At 37.4% G+C, this 21,811-nt stretch overlaps 9 protein-coding genes and 3 non-coding genes across 12 annotated transcripts; 5 read left to right on the top strand and 7 right to left on the bottom strand.

Moving 5' to 3' along the window:
- Nucleotides 1–44: 44 nt before the first annotated feature.
- Nucleotides 45–129, bottom strand: snR88. Its single transcript, XR_008803681.1, has one exon. It is a non-coding gene; the product is annotated as a small nucleolar RNA snR88 (small nucleolar RNA).
- Nucleotides 130–1,120: 991 nt separating this feature from the next.
- Nucleotides 1,121–1,519, bottom strand: tvp15 (COPI-coated vesicle associated protein; the record flags this gene model as incomplete). Its single annotated transcript, XM_056180688.1, has 1 exon — nucleotides 1,121–1,519. The coding sequence occupies one exon, from the start codon at nucleotides 1,517–1,519 to the stop codon at nucleotides 1,121–1,123; it is 399 nt and encodes a 132-aa protein (XP_056034915.1).
- A 369-nt stretch (nucleotides 1,520–1,888) lies between these two features.
- On the bottom strand, nucleotides 1,889–1,972 carry SOMG_20080. The gene is given in 2 exon segments: nucleotides 1,889–1,924; nucleotides 1,935–1,972. It is a non-coding gene; the product is annotated as a tRNA-Tyr (tRNA).
- Nucleotides 1,973–2,425: 453 nt separating this feature from the next.
- SOMG_20079 lies at nucleotides 2,426–2,524 on the top strand. Its single transcript has 2 exons — nucleotides 2,426–2,462; nucleotides 2,489–2,524. It is a non-coding gene; the product is annotated as a tRNA-Pro (tRNA).
- Nucleotides 2,525–2,827: 303 nt separating this feature from the next.
- Nucleotides 2,828–3,541, top strand: fsv1 (SNARE Stx8; the record flags this gene model as incomplete). Its single annotated transcript, XM_056180687.1, has 1 exon — nucleotides 2,828–3,541. The coding sequence occupies one exon, from the start codon at nucleotides 2,828–2,830 to the stop codon at nucleotides 3,539–3,541; it is 714 nt and encodes a 237-aa protein (XP_056034916.1).
- A 512-nt stretch (nucleotides 3,542–4,053) lies between these two features.
- Nucleotides 4,054–5,634, bottom strand: rst2 (DNA-binding transcription factor Rst2; the record flags this gene model as incomplete). Its single annotated transcript, XM_056180686.1, has 1 exon — nucleotides 4,054–5,634. One exon carries the CDS (start codon nucleotides 5,632–5,634, stop codon nucleotides 4,054–4,056), a length of 1,581 nt encoding a protein of 526 aa, XP_056034913.1.
- A 2,103-nt stretch (nucleotides 5,635–7,737) lies between these two features.
- cdc48 (AAA family ATPase involved in ubiquitin-mediated protein degradation Cdc48) lies at nucleotides 7,738–10,226 on the bottom strand (the record flags this gene model as incomplete). Its single annotated transcript, XM_056180685.1, has 2 exons — nucleotides 7,738–10,111; nucleotides 10,171–10,226. 2 exons carry the CDS (start codon nucleotides 10,224–10,226, stop codon nucleotides 7,738–7,740), a joined length of 2,430 nt encoding a protein of 809 aa, XP_056034914.1.
- An 857-nt stretch (nucleotides 10,227–11,083) lies between these two features.
- On the top strand, nucleotides 11,084–14,786 carry knd1 (Cullin-associated NEDD8-dissociated protein Knd1; the record flags this gene model as incomplete). Its single annotated transcript, XM_056180684.1, has 2 exons — nucleotides 11,084–11,120; nucleotides 11,176–14,786. The coding sequence occupies 2 exons, from the start codon at nucleotides 11,084–11,086 to the stop codon at nucleotides 14,784–14,786; spliced, it is 3,648 nt and encodes a 1,215-aa protein (XP_056034911.1).
- Nucleotides 14,787–15,082: 296 nt separating this feature from the next.
- On the top strand, nucleotides 15,083–15,910 carry spg1 (GTPase Spg1; the record flags this gene model as incomplete). Its single annotated transcript, XM_056180683.1, has 5 exons — nucleotides 15,083–15,212; nucleotides 15,262–15,470; nucleotides 15,564–15,647; nucleotides 15,699–15,773; nucleotides 15,812–15,910. The coding sequence occupies 5 exons, from the start codon at nucleotides 15,083–15,085 to the stop codon at nucleotides 15,908–15,910; spliced, it is 597 nt and encodes a 198-aa protein (XP_056034912.1).
- Nucleotides 15,911–16,231: 321 nt separating this feature from the next.
- On the bottom strand, nucleotides 16,232–18,532 carry utp8 (t-UTP complex subunit Utp8; the record flags this gene model as incomplete). The annotated part of the gene is made up of 1 exon (XM_056180682.1): nucleotides 16,232–18,532. One exon carries the CDS (start codon nucleotides 18,530–18,532, stop codon nucleotides 16,232–16,234), a length of 2,301 nt encoding a protein of 766 aa, XP_056037277.1.
- Nucleotides 18,533–19,431: 899 nt separating this feature from the next.
- Nucleotides 19,432–20,417, top strand: ste4 (MAPK cascade adaptor protein Ste4; the record flags this gene model as incomplete). The annotated part of the gene is made up of 2 exons (XM_056180681.1): nucleotides 19,432–19,522; nucleotides 19,723–20,417. 2 exons carry the CDS (start codon nucleotides 19,432–19,434, stop codon nucleotides 20,415–20,417), a joined length of 786 nt encoding a protein of 261 aa, XP_056037276.1.
- Nucleotides 20,418–20,824: 407 nt separating this feature from the next.
- SOMG_01887 (uncharacterized protein) lies at nucleotides 20,825–21,397 on the bottom strand (the record flags this gene model as incomplete). The annotated part of the gene is made up of 1 exon (XM_056180680.1): nucleotides 20,825–21,397. The coding sequence occupies one exon, from the start codon at nucleotides 21,395–21,397 to the stop codon at nucleotides 20,825–20,827; it is 573 nt and encodes a 190-aa protein (XP_056037272.1).
- Nucleotides 21,398–21,811: the final 414 nt, after the last annotated feature.

Here is a 21,811-nt window from a genome sequence, read left to right as displayed (position 1 = left end):
CTCTACGAATTTCCTCTTCCAACAAACTTTGTGGACTGTAAGATACATCTCAGAAAGTGAAGAAATAAAGCAAATCATTAACATGTTCATATTGTTGAGCTTGACATGTCATTTTTTTCCTCCTTGATATACCCAACAGTTCACAAACCAAGCTGGTAATGAAGAAACAACTTTGTAGTTGGTTCATGGTAAATACGATGCCTCCCTGCCTTTATATAGTTTTTTCATATTGTCCAGTTTGTCACTTTTCCACTGAGCAGGGTAACAGTGTTCTTTGGCACAAGGAAATTTTCAGCAAAAGACCAAAGAAGACAGGACGTGGGTGATTTCCAAGCATGCAAATGCGTGGAAGTAAATACACAAATTCAAAAAACAAGACAGGAAGAGCATCTACGGTATATACCAAAGCACAAATATCATGCCAATAGTTTGGTGTTGTTCGTTAGATAAGATACCGAACTCGTTCCATCACATTAATAAACACAAAAAGGAAGAGAAGCTTCATGGAAGAAATGAAGGTTATAATTTGTAGGCATACAGAATCTTCCCTTAATTCAAAGAAAGAATTCCAAAAGGGTTGCTTTCAAAAACTTATGAGCTACCTGCCATTGATCAAGAATACGTTGAATGAGACTCCATGGTGTCAAGGGAATCCAATCCTTTCATGGTTTACAAACTACAGGCCATTCAGAATGCTTGGACAAGGAAGCCGTCATAATGAATGGTGAATATTTACAAAAAAGAAAAAGAGGAAAGAGAAAGCAACTTTCTATCTACATGGGAACCTTCTTAGGCTCAATTTTACTGATCACAATGTGTACTTGTCACTATTCTTGTTTAAAAACAATAAAATTTAATTTAAGTGCCGATCGTACATAAATCTTACGATACATATATAAATATATATATCTAGCGAATGGAAATTCGCTTTATAGAAAGCTTCTTTGACAAGGTCAAGAGTGAAAGAGAGAGGGACAAAGAGAATGATTACCATAAGCTTTTGAGAATAACAACACAAAAATAAAAGAATGGCACGATAAAATAGAAAAAGGACGAGATGGTAAACATACAACGCACGTACAGCGACAAGTTGAGATTCCAAAGTTCGGCATTAGGAGCATTAAACCTCATCTACAGTGTCATCCCAGTCTGTGTCGCGCATGCTACGAGGAGCATAGTCTTGAAGTCCGGCTACATAGTTTGCAGCACAGAAACCAGCACCAACAAGGAGCACTAAAAAGCCAAGGAGCGATGTGAATCCTTCGTAGGACCAGAGCAAAGATCCCATAAAAAGATAGAAAAAGCCTCTACCCAAGAATGAAAACATAAAGGATGCATATTTGACAGCTACTGAGGGGACTTCACGCTCTAATGCAATGGTACCGAGACCAAAGAGAATGATAAATAAACCTAAAAAGACTTTGGCCAAGCTGAAAGAAAATACTTTAATAAGACCAGCGAGTCCAAGAATAGCGCCAACACCCAAGTTCAAGGCGCTGAAGATTTTAGGCTTGTCCATTTTCGATAATACTTGTAGTACAATGTTCTAAGGGAGAGTCGTTTTGAGAAACAGAGAATGCCTTTACAACACTAAATTTCTTACTTTTTACTCAGTTGATATTTAAATCAACGCAAAATCCTAATGCTTGCCTTGATTGTTGTTGGAAACTACCATCCAAGCCTTACGCAGTAGTGATTCAGGTGAGGTAACTGTTACCTACTTCCTCTTCTGGCAGCTTAGAATTACTCCCACTGGGAAAAAATAATTATGCATCAAGAGATGCATGGGAAAAACATTTACGTTTTTTAATAATAATAAAAAAAAAAAAAGAGCATGGCAAAAGTTGCTAGCTGAATCTCAATTGCATCTAAACAAAAAACAAAAATATCTCTCGAGCCAGATTCGAACTAGCGACCAACCGGTATCTTGAACATTACAGCCGGATGTGATAACCAACTACACCATCGAGAGAACTGTTGACAAGTAATATATATATTAAAATATATAATGAAAAAAATGCTATTTTAGAAGAGGTCACAATGTGTGAAGCATTTTGAGAAATTCTTCATGCAGAAACGCTGGATGGCATATAGTCAATCATGAACTGCATTCCAGACACATGAAAAGAGGGATAAAATTAAACTTGTAGGAAGTCCCATCCCATTTCTGTCCCTACTTTGTTGGTTCGGTATTTCTTCAACATGATCACCGGCTCTATGCTGTCAACTATTAAACAAGTATGTCATTCCAATACATAGTCATCTTTGATCTCTGAAAATTTGCTTGAATTTATTCCGAATTTATCAAGTAAAACGAAAACAGACCGACTCGACGAAATAGGTGAATTTCAACCTTCAATTTCTGAAAAATTGACCCTAAGACAACCTGTATATATTTGTTTAAAATTTTATGACTTCAACCACTGGCCTAATAGTGTAGTGGTTAACATACCTCTTTCGGGTAAGACCCACTTGTGAGTCATGAGTTTAGAGGTGATCCCTGGTTCGAATCCTGGTTAGGCCCTATTTTTGCTTTCCTTTTTGCAAAGGCCAAAAGCTTTAAATTTGGTTTCCTTTACTTCCATTCAGTTTTTTATTTGGTTATTTTTTGACCAAACAAAGTCTAATTCCACGACTTTTTTTTTTTTTTTAATTCCTTGTAACTGTATCTGGAAACATTCAAGTCGATCGTTCAAGTGCGTTAAGTATGATTTGCACGAAACGGGTTGCAGTACTTTAAATACTACCACAACAGCTGTTCGAGGTGGTAATTACTTCGTCGTAGAGGGATTCATTTACAGTAAGAGCAAGTAAAGCAATAACGATTATGTCGAAGCTACTGCTGCTAGTGGATTCAACAACCAAAAAAATCAATGATTACGAGAGATTAATTGAGTTTGGAAACTCCCCAGATGAAGAGATCGATGCCTCTTTACAAGACATCAACAAACAATTACAACATTTAAGTCAAGAACAAACAAGGTTAGAACAGAATGCTCAAATTCCTGAATACAGACTTCGAGAGTCTGAAGCTTTTCTGATTCGTATCCAGCGGCGGGTTGAGTCGGCAGAGGAAATGTTGCTCAAAAAACGGAATGCTGCTTCCCAAGGTCCAAAAATTCAATCTTCCTACGCATCCAAACAGGCTGGTACTGCTCCATTGACTTCAGATATAACGTCGAACCATTCAGATATTGAAATGGAATCCATTTATCAATTCGACGGAAACGATCCAAATCCAGTTGATGTCAACTTACTGTCTCAGATGCACGAGCAAATGCTCAATGAACAAGAAGAGTCGCTAGGTGGAATTGAGAGTAGCGTTCGAAGACAAAAGCAATTGGGTTATTTAATGAACGATGAACTGGGAGAACATAATGAGCTCATCGACCATATGGGTGAAGATGCAGATCGGGTGGACAAACGACTAGGTTTGGCAAGAAATCGCTTGAAAAAAGTAACCCACAAAGCAAAACAATATCCACGTTGTTGTATTATTCTTTTCCTTTGTTTCTTGCTCATTTTGGTTTGTTTTATTTAATGTCTTTATTCATGCTTTCGTTATGCCTCTTCCCTTCTTAGCTTCCTCTTTTCTATGTACGTTCATGTTTCCACTGCAAGAATACGTTTTGTAAATTTAGATGCTCATAAATTCTTTTATTCGTTTCCTTATGTCTATATGCATTCTAATTCCTACTTACAATTATTAAGTACGCTAATAGAATAGACAAAAAAAAAAAAAAAACGAAAACTTCCTATGACTGACTGCTTGCAATAACATCCTAAAACACTTCATCAAATTCGAAAAACCATTGTTTTCCATGTTGGATATACAAGTTACTCTTTCCTACATGAACTGCTAAAAGCAAAAACATTAAATTAAATTAACTTTTTATGAATGTTGCTGTCTCCAAAGTATTTAGTTGTCAAAAAATATGAGCCGAAACGTCTTTCCTTTCTTTTTTTCTTTTTTTTTGTGTTTTTTTTTGGTAAAATTAATTAAACATCAAGGAATTTAGAAAAATTAGATATAAAAAATAAAAATCAAATATATCAATAAAACGTAGCATGTTCAGGTGGCTGTTCCAAACCTGTACTAAAATTCGGTATGCTGGAGGAGATATAATCCATACCAGAAGACCAATTAGAAGCACTATTACGGTGAAAAGGAGGGTGAGGGCTGTAAGTTTCACAATTATTTGCCATATTAGGATTATATCTGTCCTGTGGATACTCATTATTTTCCGCGTACAGCATTTCTTGGGCTAATCCACCGTTAATTATATCAGTATAGTCCTCACCAACCGGACCAAGGTAAGTGTTTGAATTCCTGCTTGGAGTCGATGCCAATCTTTCTGGGTTCTCAAAACCTTTCATTCCATTCATGTCTACAAACCCTCTTGGCGGAAACGCATCTGTGCCATACACATCTGAAGCCAAGTTTGCATCCACACTTCCAAATGATGCCATTCGCATGTTCGGAGGCATGGTAGTTGTTGGACTGACCGCCATAGAAGATTGCAACATAGAATCAGGACTATAGTAGCTAGGAGAGAAAACACTTCCCATTGGTGACACAGCATTAGTGGCAGAATTCTCAATATTATCTGGCCGAACGTAATCAACTGAGCTTGTATTAGAGTTATTAGATGGCTCTACCAGATAATTATTAGGGGTATTCGTGTTGCTGGCTTCTTTAGGTGATGGATGAGGTGATGGCTGGAAAAATGCAAAAATGTCATTTGAATTCAGACCCTGAGACACTGGAACGGACAACGGATCAGAAAAATGTCCCCAATCGGATTTATCCACTTCATGACCCTCAGGAATAGTTTCAGGAACAGTCAGTTTATTCCAATAAGTACTTGAACTAGCGTTCTTGGAAAATGAGGGATATGGTAATAAAGAGGGGTCATCCTCAAAAGATGGAAAATTACAACCAGGCGGCCCTTTCTGATCGTACAAACCAGACGCTGGTTGGTAATGGGCGGGTGGAAATAGCTCTTGGGCAATAGTTGCACGTCGAAAAAACAAAGAATTGTCTGGCAAACCGAAAGAGGAATCTGATACGGGGTAACCTTCGGATGAAGGAAACGAACTTGAAGGTAAACTAGAAGCTACAGCATCACCAACATTAACAGCAGATACTAAACGTTGCTTTTGTGATTCAAGCCAACCAGTATTGGAGTACAGGGAAGATGCAGAAGGAGAAGGAACCGAAGGTTGATTCGAAGGTTGTAAATTAGAGAATCTGACGGAATCGGTAGTAGTGGAAGGCTGAGGTAGCGTGCGTTTGTTGGGAGCGTTCATATTTGAGATAAAAGACTGAGCATCAGCAACTGTCATATTGGGAATAGAGTTAGTCGAACGTCTTCGTCTTCTTGGTTGAGGATTTTTATGGATTTTTTGTTGATGTCGAAGAAGTAAATCACGTCTAGAAAACAGACGGCCACAACCAATGGACAAACCATCAATTTCCTGACAAACAAAAGGCTTTTCATTGGTATGAGAACGAATATGTCTCTTCAGATGTTCCAAACGTGCAAAAGCACGGGAGCAAATTGTGCAAACATATTGCTTCACCTTTTGAGTAGATCCATTGGCATCCTTCTTGGTTTTCTGAGTGGTACTCATAAAATTGGAGCCCTTCGACTGATCTGGTACTAACTTTGACTGGTTATTAGTATTATTTGTTAAAGGTACAGTTTCCTTTGTCTGAGCATTTGAGACTCCTGTAGGAGTTGGAACCAAACCATTTGTATTTGCAGCACTAACACCGGAAGCATGCTGATGACGAGAATTAGACGGAGCTGTATGAATAGTTTAGTTCATTCTGAATCGCTGAAAGGAAAATTAAAAGAGAATTAGAAATCAGCAACCAATTTGGATTAATTACAATTTGTAAAGGAATACACTGCTTTAGAACAAAGGTGATAGGAGATTTATAAGAGAAGAAGAAGAAGAAAGAAAACAGGTATAACAATTATATGGCGCAGGAAAATAAATCTTGATGAAATATAAGGTCTCTAGAACAACACCAGAAGTTATAGAAATGTTGAAGGTAATCAAAGACACTACGAATGAGTGGGTAATGCGAACGATCGAGAAAAGAAAGATGGTAAGAAGGTACAAAAAAGGAAAAAAAGAGAAGAGAAGTGAGTTATGGAGTAGATCAAGGATGGAAAAATAGATAAAGAAGGGGGTTTATGCAGAAAGGAAAGAGAGGAACGTTTCCTTAAACAAAAACAAACCTAAATAGGATGAAGATACAGAGTTCGGTATAAATTAACACCAAAACACCCACAGATGCAAAACCATCCAATTATATCGTTGAGAATTGCGAAACTTAAAGGAGCGTATAGAGAACGATGTGTTTATAGAGAAGTCGAGATATCGAAGATGAGAACACAAACAACACCGCCAACGTCGAATAAATAACGATAGAGAAGCAATAAAAGTAATTAAAAAATAAAAGAAACAATGAAGATTCTTTTACTTTAGCTTGAATTCAACGCAATTCATACAACCGAACTGGCAAAAGACAAAAAAACTAAACTACACAAAGCAGTAGAATTGAGAAAAAAAAAAGGGCGACGAAGTGTTTGATATAAAATATGATATGGAAGAAGGAAAACTTCGCGCGTCACACTGAACACATATAACTATGGTTATACTGCTCCAAACGACTGATTCTTGTTGGATATATTATCCGTTCTCTGATTTCGCCTTCAAAAAAAAACCAAACCTTTCAGACCGGCGCTATAAGTAGCCTCCTTTTCAATGATATAAAGTCCTTTAACTTGCGATATACTCGCAAACGACCTACTGGCAGTATTTAACAGTGGCAAACTGTTTTCGTGTTCAGTTAAAAAATACCAAAATCCAGCTTTTATGTTACACTGTGACAATCCAATTTTCGTCCTTTTCAGCTTATTTTCACACGAAACACCTGCTTTCTCGACTTTTAGTCGTATCTCGTTTAATTTGGGTTGTCGTTAATTCGTTCTACCACCATTTTATGTTGTAAACCCTCCCAAGTAACAATCCATCCAAAAGCTCATTCCAGGTAGCGAACACTTAAAGACATTAGGGAGCACGTTGTTTTACTCAAGTGTGGAGCTTCCTCCATATTTATTTATATTTGTGGGTAAACACTTCCTCATAAGATGTCGCTTATGGGGATAAGCAGTTTTAGACATATTTACCATCGAAAATCCTCTAAATGAATGAATTTCTTGTATTGTAGGATCACCTGTCTAATGTACAACTTGTCTATTACATTTGCTTTTCTTTCTGATTACATTTTCCCAATAACACAATTTTTATCAATGTAGACTCCTAATCCCCCGTGATCGGCGATAATCTTCTTGTTTTTTTTTTTGTTTGCTTGCATGCTCGCCGTACTTAATACCTGATGGAATGCAATTTATACAATTCTATTACACCAGTCTTACCCTACAAGCAAACTCCTCTCCATCTTCTCTCATATTACACGATTCTATTTTCTACTACTCCTTTACAATTACTTAGCTTTGCAATTTGCAATTTACATCGCTTTCGCATCGCGTCCAAGATCCATCAAGAATCAAATAATATTTATTTTTCTTCACACTACATCACAAAAATCTAGCGCTCTCGTAGTAGACAGTAAATCATTACAACTTCTCAAATATCATCCTCATTGTCAAAACGAAATCAAAGGTCATCAGGATATATATTCATACAATTAGTTTTTTTCTATGCGTACAAATCATCAGCACCATCGTTTCCAAAGCTGGGTCCATTAGCATTATTGTTCGAAGAATCAAATTGGAATCCCGTCAAGCCACGAGACGTGAGAAGTTGATGAGCATAAGCTTCATATCGACGAACTTCAGCATCACTAACGGAACGACGTGCCATCTTCATAGCTTCTTCAACATGGTGTCTTTGAACTTGAGAAGCAGTAGCGTCTTCTTCCATGACAACATCATCTGCTCCAGCTTCCTTGGCCTCATTCTCTTTCTTAATGTCTTCTTCAATGCTTTCCTTGATGGCCATTTTCACTGTACGTTGTACGACAAACTCCAAATCTGCACCAGAAAATCCATGAGTAGCCTTGGCAACAGCCCTCAAGTCCACATCCTCGGCCATAGGAGTATGACGGAATTGAGTCGTCAAAATACCAAAACGAGCTTCCTCGTCTGGAAGAGGAACATAGATTAATTGATCCAAACGACCAGGACGCATAAGAGCAGGATCAATCTGGTCAGGTCTGTTTGTGGCACCAATAACAAACACGTTCTTCTTGCTATTAACACCATCCATTTCAGTAAGCAACTGGTTTACCACTCGGTCACCACCACCAGAGTCACCAGCACTAGCACCACGAGACTTGGCAATAGAATCTAACTCATCAAGGAAAACAACACAGGGAGCAGCAGCACGGGCCTTATCAAAAATATCACGAACATTAGATTCGGATTCACCAAACCACATACTAAGAAGCTCGGGTCCCTTCACTGAAATGAAGTTTGCAGAGCATTCGTTGGCAATAGCCTTGGCCAACAAGGTTTTACCGGTACCAGGAGGTCCAAAGAAAAGTACACCCTTGCTTGGGGTAACTCCAAAGCGTAAGAACTTCTCGGCATACATAACTGGCATTTGGACAGTCTCCCGCAATTCTCTCTTGACTTCTTCCAAACCACCGATATCTTCCCAGCGAACATTTGGAACTTCGACAACAGTCTCACGCAACGCAGAGGGATTTCCAGAGCCAAGGGCAAATCTGAAGTTCTCCATAGTGACACCAAGAGAATTCAACACCTCGGCATCAATTTCATCCTCATCTAAGTCAATCAAGTCCATCTTTTCACGGATTTGTTGCATAGCGGCTTCAGAACACAGAGATGCCAAATCTGAACCAACGTAACCGTGTGTCTCAGCCGCAATCTGTTCAAGATCAACATCATCTGCCAACTTCATGTTCTTGGTATGGATGCGGAGAACTTCTAAACGGCCAGTGGGATCAGGAATACCAACATCTACTTCACGATCGAAACGACCGAAACGACGCAAAGCAGGATCGATTGAGTTGGGACGGTTAGTAGCAGCCATAACAACAATGTTGCTACGTGCCTTCATACCATCCATAAGAGTAAGCAATTGAGATACAACACGACGTTCTACTTCTCCGTTGGTTTTTTCACGCTTGGGAGCAATAGAATCGATTTCATCAATGAAAATAATAGCAGGAGAATTCTTTTCGGCTTCTTCGAAAGCCTTACGTAAATTAGATTCAGATTCACCAGCCATTTTAGACATGATTTCAGGACCATTGATTAAGAAAAAGAAAGCACCGGTCTCATTAGCAACAGCACGAGCCATTAAGGTTTTACCGGTACCTGGAGGTCCGTACATGAGAATACCACGAGGTGGCTTAATACCAATACTTTTGAATAACTGAGGGTGACGAAGGGGGAGCTCAACAAGCTCACGAATCTGAGCCATTTGACGGCGGCATCCACCAATTTCATCATAACCAACCTCTGCCAAACTGCTCTCTTCATCTTCCCGATTGATGGGCTCACCTTCCCAGTGAATAACAGTATCTTGACTGACGATACCAAACTCATCTGGAGCTACATCAACAACCTTGAATTCAATTTGACGCATGCTGCCACGAACGACAAACAAGTCGCCCTTTCGAATAGGACGGTAGGCTTCAACAAAGTAGGGCTTCAAGTACACATCGAAAAGTGATCCGGTAAGACCTTCGACAGTGTCGGCCAAAGGCAATACGGAAATGCGTTCAGCGTACTTGATATCAGGACAAGGGTTGACTGTTACAACATCACCTAGACGAATACGCAAATTGTTACGAACAACACGGTTAAGGCGAGCAGCACCGTCCTCCATTTCGTCGTCGGTGAGAACAATCAAAACAGTGTCTTTCCGTCTCTTTCCTTTGACAACAACAGTATCACCTCTGAAAAGCTGCAAAGTCTCCATAGTATTGGGAGAGAGTGTAATAACTGAATTGTCATCGTTGGTGGCATCATCCACAACTAAGGAATTGGGTTTTCTCTTCTTGCGAAGGATTGCAGTTGCAGTATCTTCTGCTTTTTGAGCACTAATTCGCTGTTAATTTACTGTCCCGTTGGATCTTCATCAAAACAACTAATAACTTACTCTTCCGAGGGTTTCGTGCCCTGAAGACGTTCCACTTCTGGGTTCTTATCGTTCATGGTAGATGGTTCGTCTTACAATTCAAATGATCACATCTTATATATATAAGCAGATATATACGTTTATACAACTAAATTACGTTTGAGATTTTTTTTTGTTCTAAATTTACATTTTATCTACTTTTTTCTGTATAAATTTCAATCCTTCTTCTCGTCTACTTTAAAAGTTATTTTAGATTCCAATCCTTTCCATGGTATTTGCTTACATCAGTTCCCACTACGTTTAGGAACCCGAGAAGGATCCCGAAGGAGTTACAATAGTGAGTCCATACTACATTGTAAATAAACAAAAGATGTTGAAGATTGAAAACAACATTTTACAAAATTTTCTTTCAATTATTATAGAAGCAAATCAGTGTTAAAAATAAAAGTAATTCTTGTTTTCAACTACAATTCCGGTATCCTCAAATTCATGTCATTTTTGTGTTCTACAGACAGTGTATTTTCATATTCTAGAAATGGCATACTCTAAAAGTCTTTCATTGGTTTCATTATAGAGAGTAAATTGGAGCTGTAAAAGTCTCTTGGAAACCGATTTTTGGGATTTTTGCAATGAGCGTACGGCATTTTCTTTCTTTATAATGATACCAAGAAAATATACTCATATGCTTATGTATATATTTTAGGATACTGAATAAAACTAAGCATATTTATATTAGCATGATTACATTATCCAGTGGTCGATATGTAGGAATTACAAGAGCATTGAACATTTCAAAAGATATAATATTTTTTTTTTGCATTTTTCTGTTTCGTTACTCCCATCGAAGCTCATTTAGACTTGCTGATGTTGAGCAGCTTTGTACAGAACAAGTACGTATCATCCACAGGGCTTCTAGACATTTTATGAAAGAACTATGGCGGAGGATAGACTGCTTCAAAAATATTTACAAAGTGAGTTTTGTTGAATTATCATTTAATGGTTTAGTTTCTTGCTAACAAAGACAAGGTTCCGACAAGGACTTACGCTACATGGCATTGAGTGACTTGGGAAATAAAATCAGTAGTGAAAAGCGTTCAAACATTGCGGAAACATTTTCCAGTCAAAATTTTATAGTCACTCTAATTCAAGCTTTGAAAGACCCTGCTCCTGAGGTACAACAAGAAGCTGCACAATGTGTTTCATCAGTGTCTATAAAAATTTCTGATCAAACATTGGAATACTTAGTTGATCAACTCTTAATTGAGTACTCAAAAAGCTATGAAAAGAATTATATAGCTGCATTGTGGATGATTCTGTCTCAAGCAGATGCACAATCCAGTTTGACCCTTTTGTATCATACAAAAATATATCCCAGAATCATTGATTTATTAGAAACTCAGAATACCGATTCGGAGGAATCTTTAAGCCTTTTATCACTTGCAAATGACTCAATGGAACTTTACACTTCATCGCTTTCAGCTTTGTCAACCAATGTTGCATCTGCTTCTTTCCAGATATTCCAAAACTACAGTAACAATTCTGCGCGTGTCTCAATATCGAAGAAGTCTATAAACTGTGTGTGCATATTATCCATTTATGGGCCTGAACAATGTTTAAATACACTTCTTCATATTTTGAAGGAGCAATTGATGGATAAACCATCCAAATCCAATCTGCATACATCCGTTCTTTTACTTAACCAATTGTTTATTACATCAGCAAACAGCTCTTCGGAACATTCGAATAAGTTTTCCGCATCTGCGCCAGGTTATCTTCCAGTTATATTAAATTTATTAAAGGATGATTATGATTCTTTCGACACTGTACAATTACTGCTGAATACTCTATCGCTTTTGGTAAAATCTCAAAATTCTATTGTTGAAAATACATGTAAAGAATTGATCAGTATTTTGAAGGAAAAGATTCAATTTGACCCCAATATCGTTTCAGATGTTTCAGATGAGGAAGGTATGGAAGATTTTGACGACGAAGAAGATTTTGGAAGTATGTACGAAGATGAAGAAGACAGTGCATGGTTGATTAGAAGGGAGGCAATCTCAGTTGCCTCCTCGTTAGTAACTTTTCATGTCGAACTGCTAAGTGTCTTATGGGAGGATTTCGGAGAATTTATTGTTAAAGCTCTGTCTGACAGAGAAGAAAATGTTAAAGCTTCTGCAATCGGATTTCTCGAGTTATTTTGCGATCAAATATCTGTTTGGAAATTAGAAAATTCTAAGCCTAAGGGAAAAAGGAAATTTTCAGAGCTTTCATCGCTTTCGAACAGTACACCCGATGAGATTTTTGCAAAATCACTTCCTTCTTTATGTACTTATTATCAAAAGTTATCAAAAAAATCACCATTGTCAGTCAAAATTGGTTTGGTTAATTTAGCATCTCACATTTTCCGGACGGTCCCAGATAAGCTCGATAACCATTTTGTTGGATTAATGTCAATTTTAGATTCCTTTCAAAATTATAAAACATTGGAATTAAGAGTGAAGCTCGATGTCGTGAACTTAATTTCTGTGATCGTTTCCTCGAATGTAAAGCCTGAATTTCTGGAAAAGCTTCAACCCTTAGTAACATCTCTCCTGATTTCGGCTTCTCAAGATAAATATCTCGAACTAGTCTTCAAAGCTATTCAAGCAGAAATACTTCAATGTGAATACTACGCACGTGTTGCTCCTAACGTTCTTCGGGATGAAATATTGCAAATGGTGAACGCTAACATAGAACTTCTTTCGTCAAGGAACCTGGATCAACGTATCAGGATATCATTAATCAAATTTATAACAAAAACAATAATTTATTACCAAGGTCTCATATCCTCGGAGTTCTTGTACTCCCTGGTTTCACTTTTAGCAGACAAAATTGATGAGGAACCTACTCGCCTTCAAGCTGCGAGTGCTCTTACTGAAATATTTTCAAAGTCCAGAAGTCTCGATCTGCTAAAAGAAAATCAAAAAACATTATTACAAAAGATCCTCGCCTCTTGCGTTCTATACGCAAAGAAAGCTGATTTGTCACTTGTTATTAATAGTTTACGTTTATTGCGAGTTGTACTTTCAACTTTGCCTTACATTCTCGCAGAAGATAAGACGAATGAATTGACTGAATTCTTAATTCACTTGGAATTATTAGAACCTGAAGCTATTATCGCAAAATACGATTGCCTATTGGAGATACCCATTGAATATTTGAAGAATTATCGTGGCACCATATTATCGGGTTTCATTTCATTTTTAGAACATAAAGAGATTCCGGAAAATTCAGATTTCATTGAATCTTCTGTGAAACTGGCATATAAGATTCTTGACAAGGAACCAGTTGCCGAATTTATTAACCAACTAGGCACATTTGAAAAATCATTGCAAGAATCTTTTGTCATCGGTTTAATAGCAAATAGACTCACAGTATTATCTGCAAATACTGGCATTTCGCAAAGGGTATTTGACGATTTGCAGAGCCCTAAATCAGAAAAACGTCGAAAGATATTCTGTATCTGCTTTGTTGCTTCGATGGTGTTTTCCGAAAACAATCAGAATATAGGAAGCTACTTTGAAGCCTTAACGAATCAACTAAATTCACCTAATGAAGAGATAACCCAAGCTGCGGCATTAGGAGTTGGAAAACTGGCTACGAAAGATGAATTTTTGGTTCAAACGTTATGTACATTATATGACTCGGATACTTATTCTCGGGACCTTTTGTTAACATCTTTCATAAATGTTTTAAAAATTCAATTGAAAGCAGAGACTGCCGAAAACATATGGACTACTGTATGTCGGTATTTAGGAGATGAAAACGTTGCTAAACTGCATGTTTCAGAATGTTTAGGATTACTTTTACTACAAGATTCTGTCAACCTATACCCTAAACTTTTGGAGCTTTCAGAAAAAGACACATCTGAGTCAAAAATGCAAGCTTTAAGCATTCTTCGGTTTAGCCTTTCTTATCAACATCGAAAATGGCGTAGTGCAGAGAAAACAACCTTTTTGAGTGTTTATAAACTATTTAGTGATTCGGATGTTCATGTTCGCGAAGAAGCCCTGCAGCTATTACTGACCGCAATCAGAAATAAGCCTAAGTATATTGAAGAAATATTTACTGATCTTATATCTGCTTTATACTCTAAATCATCTGTGGACCCTAATAATATACGAACTGTACAAATGGGACCTTTTCAACATAAAGTTGATGATTGTCTGCTACAAAGACAACTCGTTTTTGAAATTGTGTACTCTTTACTCGAGTTTCCAGAGTCGAAAAACAAGATAGATATATTAATGCAAATTATTTCGATGGGACTTGAGGATGAACAGTACATTAATTTGCTTTCTATCTCCATTTTAGAGAAATTGATCGATGTCAGTTCGTTGGAAGTATTTCAACGACTAAATCTTGTACTAGAACCATTGAAGATTATTCTGAAAAAACAATCGACTGAGAAATCGCTAAAGACGGATTCGGATAATATTCATGATTTGGTTCGTGCTGCGCTAAGAGTTGTGATCTCTATGAAAGCAAAATACAACAGTCCGGAAGTTTTGGCTTTAGACAACGAGACTAGGAAAGGTCCGTATGCTCTAGAGTACTTGAATGTGGAAAATGAATTGAAAGGCCTAAAGATCGTATAAGCTAACTAGCAAAGATCAAAACAATTTGATGCACTCTACTCGCTACTGTGATATTGTTAAATAGATTTTGAAATTCTACAAGAATAGCTAGTACGGCTTGAAATGAATTTATTTATACTTGAATTTAAAGAATCCATAATAACTCTACAATAATATTAATAATTCGCGTACACCTACTTGATGAAATTGCGAGACTTAAAACTGCTCCTTATTTAGGTACACTTTTGGAGTAACTCGAACTTGAATCTATTTACTTTTTGCAAGACCTAGACACAAGGGCTTTGTGCTTTTAAAAGATGGCTGAAGCAAATAAAAACAATGTTACGATAAAAGTTGGGATGATCGGGGACAGTTCAATTGGAAAAACCTCGTTAATGGTCACATACGTTCAAGGATCGTTTGACGAAGAAAGTACTCAAACTTTAGGTAAAGCAGTCAAGCTTTAAAGGACGAGATACTAATGAACTAAATACAGGTGTTAATTTTATGGAGAAAACAATCAGTATTCGAAATACAGAAATTACCTTTTCAATTTGGGATTTGGGTGGTCAAAGAGAGTTTGTGAATATGCTTCCTATGGTTTGCAATGATGCTGTTGCTATTTTGTTTATGTTCGATTTGTCCAGAAAGTCGACCCTGAATTCTATTAAAGAATGGTACCGTCAAGCCCGTGGTTTCAATAAGGTATGTCACAACGCGCGTTCAAGAACAATACATACACATGTATTGTTTGCAACTACTTTACTATAGAGCTTTGGTGTAGGCTAACTTTTCAAGACTGCTGTACCTATCCTTATAGGCACAAAATACGATCATTTTATGAAATTTCCTCGGGAGGATCAAGAAGAAATAACAAAGCAGGTATGTGATTTCCAAAATTCAAAGCAGATGAATAACAGAACTAATTCCCAGGCTCGTCGATATGCCAAAGCTATGAAAGCAAGTTTAATCTTCTGTTCGACATCTCATTCTATCAATGTTCAGAAAGTACGTCAAGGGAAAGTGTTACTTCTTCTAACAGTTAGATATTTAAAATCGTCCTTGCCAAAGTTTTTGACTTGAAATGTACGATTCCGGAAATTAAGAATATTGGAGATCCAATTTTGGAATACGTAGAGCATTAACTTTTTTATTCTTTTGGACTCTTTTTACGTTTAATTTTGTCACCATATACCCTTCAGTTATTTATACTCATTCGTTTTTTGTCTTCATAATCTCTATATCATCTTACTCCTCAGTCATTGCCAGAAAAATAAAAGAATAATCAGCCCGAGCAATGACCCCATTCTCTAAAGTTATAATAAAAGCTAACAGAAGCGCATCGAATAGCTAGTATAACTTTACTTCCAGCCACGATATTTTCTCCCATTAAACAAAAAAAATTTTATTCCATAATACACCCTAATTATTAAACACTGCAAAATTTTTTTTTACTAGATTGCTAGTTAGATTTCTAGGCGCTCAATAGTATATCTTCCTATAGTCATATCAAGCTCTTTACCACGAGCTCTTTGACTCTTGTTCTTTCTTTGTTCAGCCAAACCATCCTTTCTCAAAAGGGTTGCTAAGTCAGCTTTATCATCAATAACAGCCTTTGGTTGAGGGTTGGGGTGAACAAAAGTGTTTTCGGCCACATCCTTCTTCCTGTGCTTTATGAGCTCAGAAACAGCAGGGAGAACAAGAGACATTGCAGTGAGTGAGGTAATTTTCGACTGTAAGCCAGAATATAAGTCTTGAGCGGTACTTTGATTCTCAGTACTAGCAGCAATACCACCAACACCCATAGCGTCCAACACGGTAGAAGCAATATAAATAAGGATCTCCATATCGAGATTCAAAGGAACCGACGTTTTCTTACCGGTAATGGAAGCACAAATTAACTTGAATAGTAAATCAAAATCTTCTTGAGCTAAGGTGAGCAGCAATGCTTCTTGAGCTTCTGCGCTATCAAACTGAGAAAGTCTTAGGAGACCAATTTTTAAAAGTTTTGTCTTCATGCTAGACAAAGCCTTTTTTATAGCACAGCCAACCTCGAACGCAGGAAGATCAAGAGTTCGCTCCAACAATAAGAGTGCCGACTCTTTTTGGAATTTATAAATGCAATTAAAAAGAGATCTTGAAGGATTAAGCCTCAGAATAGAAGAAGTGAACAAACGATTTCTCAAAAGGTAATTTAGAGTAGCCTTAGCCGGGCACAAGAGATCTAAGTCTTGCTCTTCGTTAGAAGAAAAGAGAATACTTTCTATAGCATGGACGAACGGAATAGGAAGGACGCTGTTTGTTTTTAATAACTTTCGGTTGGTTGAGTTTTGTGTTTGAAATCCTTCAACAAACTTCAAGAACTTGGCATCAAAAGATTCACCGTCTCGGTTTTGCACATATGTTTGAAGTTGATGCAACTCATTTCGTAAGGAGTTATCTTGCAGTTGCACATTCTTTAATAATTGTTCGCACAAAGTAACGCTGCTTTTTGACTTTGTAAGAGCACCATCAGCTATAGTTTCGGGCTTTGTCAAAATTCTACCTATTTTCGCTTTTCTCTTTCCAATCGCGTCTGCAAGAGACATGACTGCCGGCATTGTAAATGGAACTGATGCAATCGCCTTTTTTTGTAATAAGATGATATTTCCAGATACAGTTGAGTTTATCTTCGAACTGCTTTTCCTAGAGGGATTCCCGTTTATGGTCACTGTTATGAATGCGGTATCATTGTCTGTGTTAAATACGTCTTGAATAGTACCATATGTTAAATCCCATATAGAAACTTGACTTTTTGTTTGTACGAGACAAAATTTATCAAAGATTATATCCACATTAGATAAAGCCGGCATATTTTCTAATTGAAAGGATTTTACACGCTGATACGAACCGCTGGATTCATTGGAAGCATAAACGAAAATATTGTCAGGAAAAAACCCAAATATGTTATCACAGTCTTTTGCAAGCAAAACATGGATAGGAGGAGTAGAAGAACCTAACTCAATTGGCTTTGTATAAAGTAATCGTTTCTCTGACGTTGAGAAGACACTTACATAAAACTGTTGTATCTTCTCAATACTAAGTGCATAAAGGAGATAGATATTTGTAGTGGTAGCCGAAGAATTGACGGAAGGTAGCAAACCTTCACCAGGTTGACTTTGACTAATTCCGTCCTCGACTGCAGAGTTATTACCTGTAGTCGGGGTTCCCTCAGTTTTCTGTTCAACTTGCTTGGATACGCTGCCTGTTTGAACCAAACTAGCCGACCCTTGAATGGAGGTGGCAGGCTGAATCATATCATCCTCTGGATCAAGAAAAGAAATTTCTCCATTAGTAAAGACCAGTACTAGCTGTCCAGAAGATGCAATGAAGTGTATAGAAAATATGGGCTTATTTGATAAATCCCGAGACCGTACCTCTCCATGCTCTTTAAGTTCATCATACTTCCAGCTTAACAACTTCCATTCTCCCCTGCTTCGCGCAGATGATGTACAGGCCCAAATGTAATGTGAATTTCCCTCATGGAGGTACATGGGCTTACAGGAGAAAATGGTTTTTTCGGGCAATGGGCAAGACGCAAACAGGCGTTCTTCCTTGAGATTGTAGATTTCAATCCCATGCTTTTCAATTTGTACTGCTACAAATGATGATGATTCCTGTCCATTTTCTAAAGCCACAGTACCGCTAGAACAATATCCATTCTTTTTGTCTACGGTCGAGGAAACAGAAACCTCGCCCAATAAGGACAATTCACCAAAAGAAGCCATTTCGTCCCTTATATTCAAAACACTCTTGCTAAATTATCTGACCAAAAGCCTAATGGCTGTGTTTTGGGGACTTTTTTGATTTTGCAAGGATTTGGTGGTGGTAAAAGTCAAGGCCCAAAGTGTACGCAAAACACGAATTCTCTTACTACACGATGTATCTCCTTTTTGGAAAAGATGTTCAGTTTTTCTATTCAAAACTTAAATATTTTCAAAGAATCCAAGAAAAAAAGGCAAAAAAGAAATTCCTTTGAAAACTTGTTTTTTTGTGACTCGTTAAACATTCGTATACTGTTTAGGAAATGGTATCACCATACGCTATTTAGCCCATATAAATAAAAATTTAAGACAAAATATACAATTAGAATTAGTAGAACGGAAACAAAAAAAGACTGGAAAAAATACCAAGGGGAAGGCTATTTTGGTTAAAGAAAGGCTTTTTGACCTTCTTTTCTGCAAGAATGGTCTTCAAAGTCAAATACTACTGAAACGCGCTTCTTCGGTCAGCATGAAAGCATACATAGCTTGAAATCAGAGAAGCCATCCTTTTTCACAAAGAAATAGAGAATTAGAAACTTATTGTACGTAAAAATAGTAGTTACATTAGTTATTTCTTATTTATGAAATTTCAGCGACGTAATGTTTATTTACATTGGGCCACAAGGATGAAAAACAACAAGGTCGATTCTTATCGAGGTTTCTGACAGGAAACATGACATATTGGGGTTTCTACAACTCATCTAGTAATGAGAAATTTGAATATTTGATCTTTATTGTCGTATCTCGTACTGTTTCTTCATCTTGTTTTCTTTCTTTGTTTGGACCTTTATGAAAAGGGAGATCTGGGAAAAGACGATTTTTGCTGGCATCATTAACCTTTGTGCATAAACCATTTGAAACTGATGGCAGAAGGATACTATTGGGACTGGAATAATGAAGCTGTATGCTCTTGGATTGAGCAGTTGGGATTTCCATACAAATCTATTTTCCAAGGTATGCTATAATGGTCAAAAACAGTGAGGAAGCATGGAATTCTTGATAGTTCTTTTTGATTGCATTGCAATCTTCTTTGTTTTAATATATTCGAAAAAAATTATAAAAGGTTATATACGTTTTAAAACACACTTGCTTGCTTCACATTTACTTTTCATGGAAACGTACACGGAAGGTCAATATACTAATGAAATTACTAGAAAACTGTATTTTGGGAAAAACTCTTGTCTTGGTAAACTCGAATGATCTACGCGATATGGGAGTTTTGAGTATAGGCCATCGTCTGGATATTTTGTCAGCTATCCATGATTTGAAAGAAAGTCATAAAGAACAAGCCAAAGAAAGTCCGCCTCCCATACAACAAATTGATAATCATGAGGAGATGAATACTCAGGAGCGAGTGAAGTTATCACTGTTGGCTTTAGAAAAGAGAATCGACTATTTGGAAGCAGAAAATGCTAAGCTCGTAAAAACAATAAATTCACTGAATTCCGAGTTTCTTCCTCTTTTGAGAAAGCTTGCGTTGAACTTTAAAGAAACTAAATTGATCAACTCAGATACTTGCTCCGAGAACAGTTCAATCTTTCAGCCCTCACAGTCTTCTCCAACTGTGGCAGGAAGTTTTGATTTGGAAGTAAATGATCACGCTCCTCTGAGTACCACTGAAAGCAAAAAGGTTCCAAAAATGACTGTAAACTCCTCTTACCATGAAGTGTTAACGTCCACCTTGCAGAAGTATCGCATTGATCCCAGTACTTGGGTAAGCTATGAACTCTTGCTGAGTTATGATGGCAAAGAGCATCCGATTTCTGCTGATATGAAACCTCTCCAGTACTTTAGAAGCCTACAGAAGCATGGCAAATCGCCTTCCTTCATACTTTCCCGAAAAGCATAATCTTTGGACTTTTGGTATAATTGTTCCCTTTTTTTGTTTTGTCCTTTTTTTGTGTATGCTCTTTCTTGATTTGGGAAAGAGAGTATAGAAGTAAGACTTCTAATGTTAAACAAACATAAAGAAAAAGTAGAAATTCCTTTTTCTTTTTATAAGATTACGACTTTACTTTTCATAACTTCTCTTAGATTTATTTTAATGCAGATTTTTAATTAACAGAGAATTTTAACATTACTATATATATGCAAAAGTCTAAAGAGAAAAAGGAGACTGAAACGAAAAACATAAGGGAATCAAAGGGTGTATGCAAGATGAGAACGTGAAGAGAACATGAAAGAAAGATGCATAATTGAAAAGAAAAGGATGAACCTTAGGTTGTTGAACTCGGCAACTTCTTTAAGGTGTTTGAATTAGCAAATGGCGCAGGTGTTCCAATTTCCGTATACCGAAGGTGTAGAAGAATAGGAAGCGGAGGAAGGACGACCAAGGGTAGCAAAATGATGAAGAAAAAACTGCACTCTTGGATGAAACCAGAGGAACGAAACATTCGAGTTGAAAGAATTCGTCTTGGAAGATACCATTCCAAGTGTATCATTTTTTTTCTTTAGCTTTGAGCTCTTTGCATATTTCGAATTGGCCCTCTGAGATATAGGATGTTTTGATACTGAAGATGTTGGACAAGTTGATGAACGATCACTCAATTTACCCGGACTCTGAACGCTTATTTTTGTAGTAGTGCTAGAAGTATCAAAGCTAAAACGATCACTCAAATTGCTTGAGGGAATACTCAGATCGCATGAAGGTATCGAAGTGGACGAGGGCGCTGACGTCTTCAAGGTATGTCCCAGGATTTTCTGGATAGAAGATTCAAATTCATTAAAGCTCAATGTACTAATATCTACAGATTCGTCTTCCGTCGAAAGAGACGAGGCACTTGACCAAGAGAACCGGCTGGGCAATTGAGATAGGGATACTGCAGGCATGGAAGAAAAAACTAGGCTACTCAACGAAATTCATTTTGCTTAAATAAATTAGTTCCCATGTACCAACAAAGAAACTCATTTGGGTGATTTATGCTTTCTCCAGCTGCTTAGCATGGCATTCCTTTTTGGGTCTCTTATGCATACTTAACCAGCCATCCATCCTACCATTTTGGGGGTTGGTCCCCCCACTCTCCAAGTGTCCCTCACGAGAGACTGTAAACCCACCACACAGGGACTATGTGGGATTCTGGGTAAGCTATCCTAACGGGGCCGTTCTTCAAACACTAGTAGCATTGCTAGTGCTACTTCCTGGTTGATACCTGTTCTATGAGGATAAAATACCGAACTTCCTCAGCAAACGAATCTACTTGACTAGCGAAGGTCTTTGAGGTTGTAGAGAAGCACTTCAATAAG

The sequence above is a fragment of the Schizosaccharomyces osmophilus genome, chromosome 1 (assembly GCF_027921745.1).
Source record: "Schizosaccharomyces osmophilus chromosome 1, complete sequence".
NCBI classification, from domain to species: Eukaryota; Fungi; Ascomycota; class Schizosaccharomycetes; order Schizosaccharomycetales; family Schizosaccharomycetaceae; genus Schizosaccharomyces; species Schizosaccharomyces osmophilus.
Note: the sequence above shows the minus strand (reverse complement) of the source record. Positions and strands in the feature narration are given on the sequence as shown.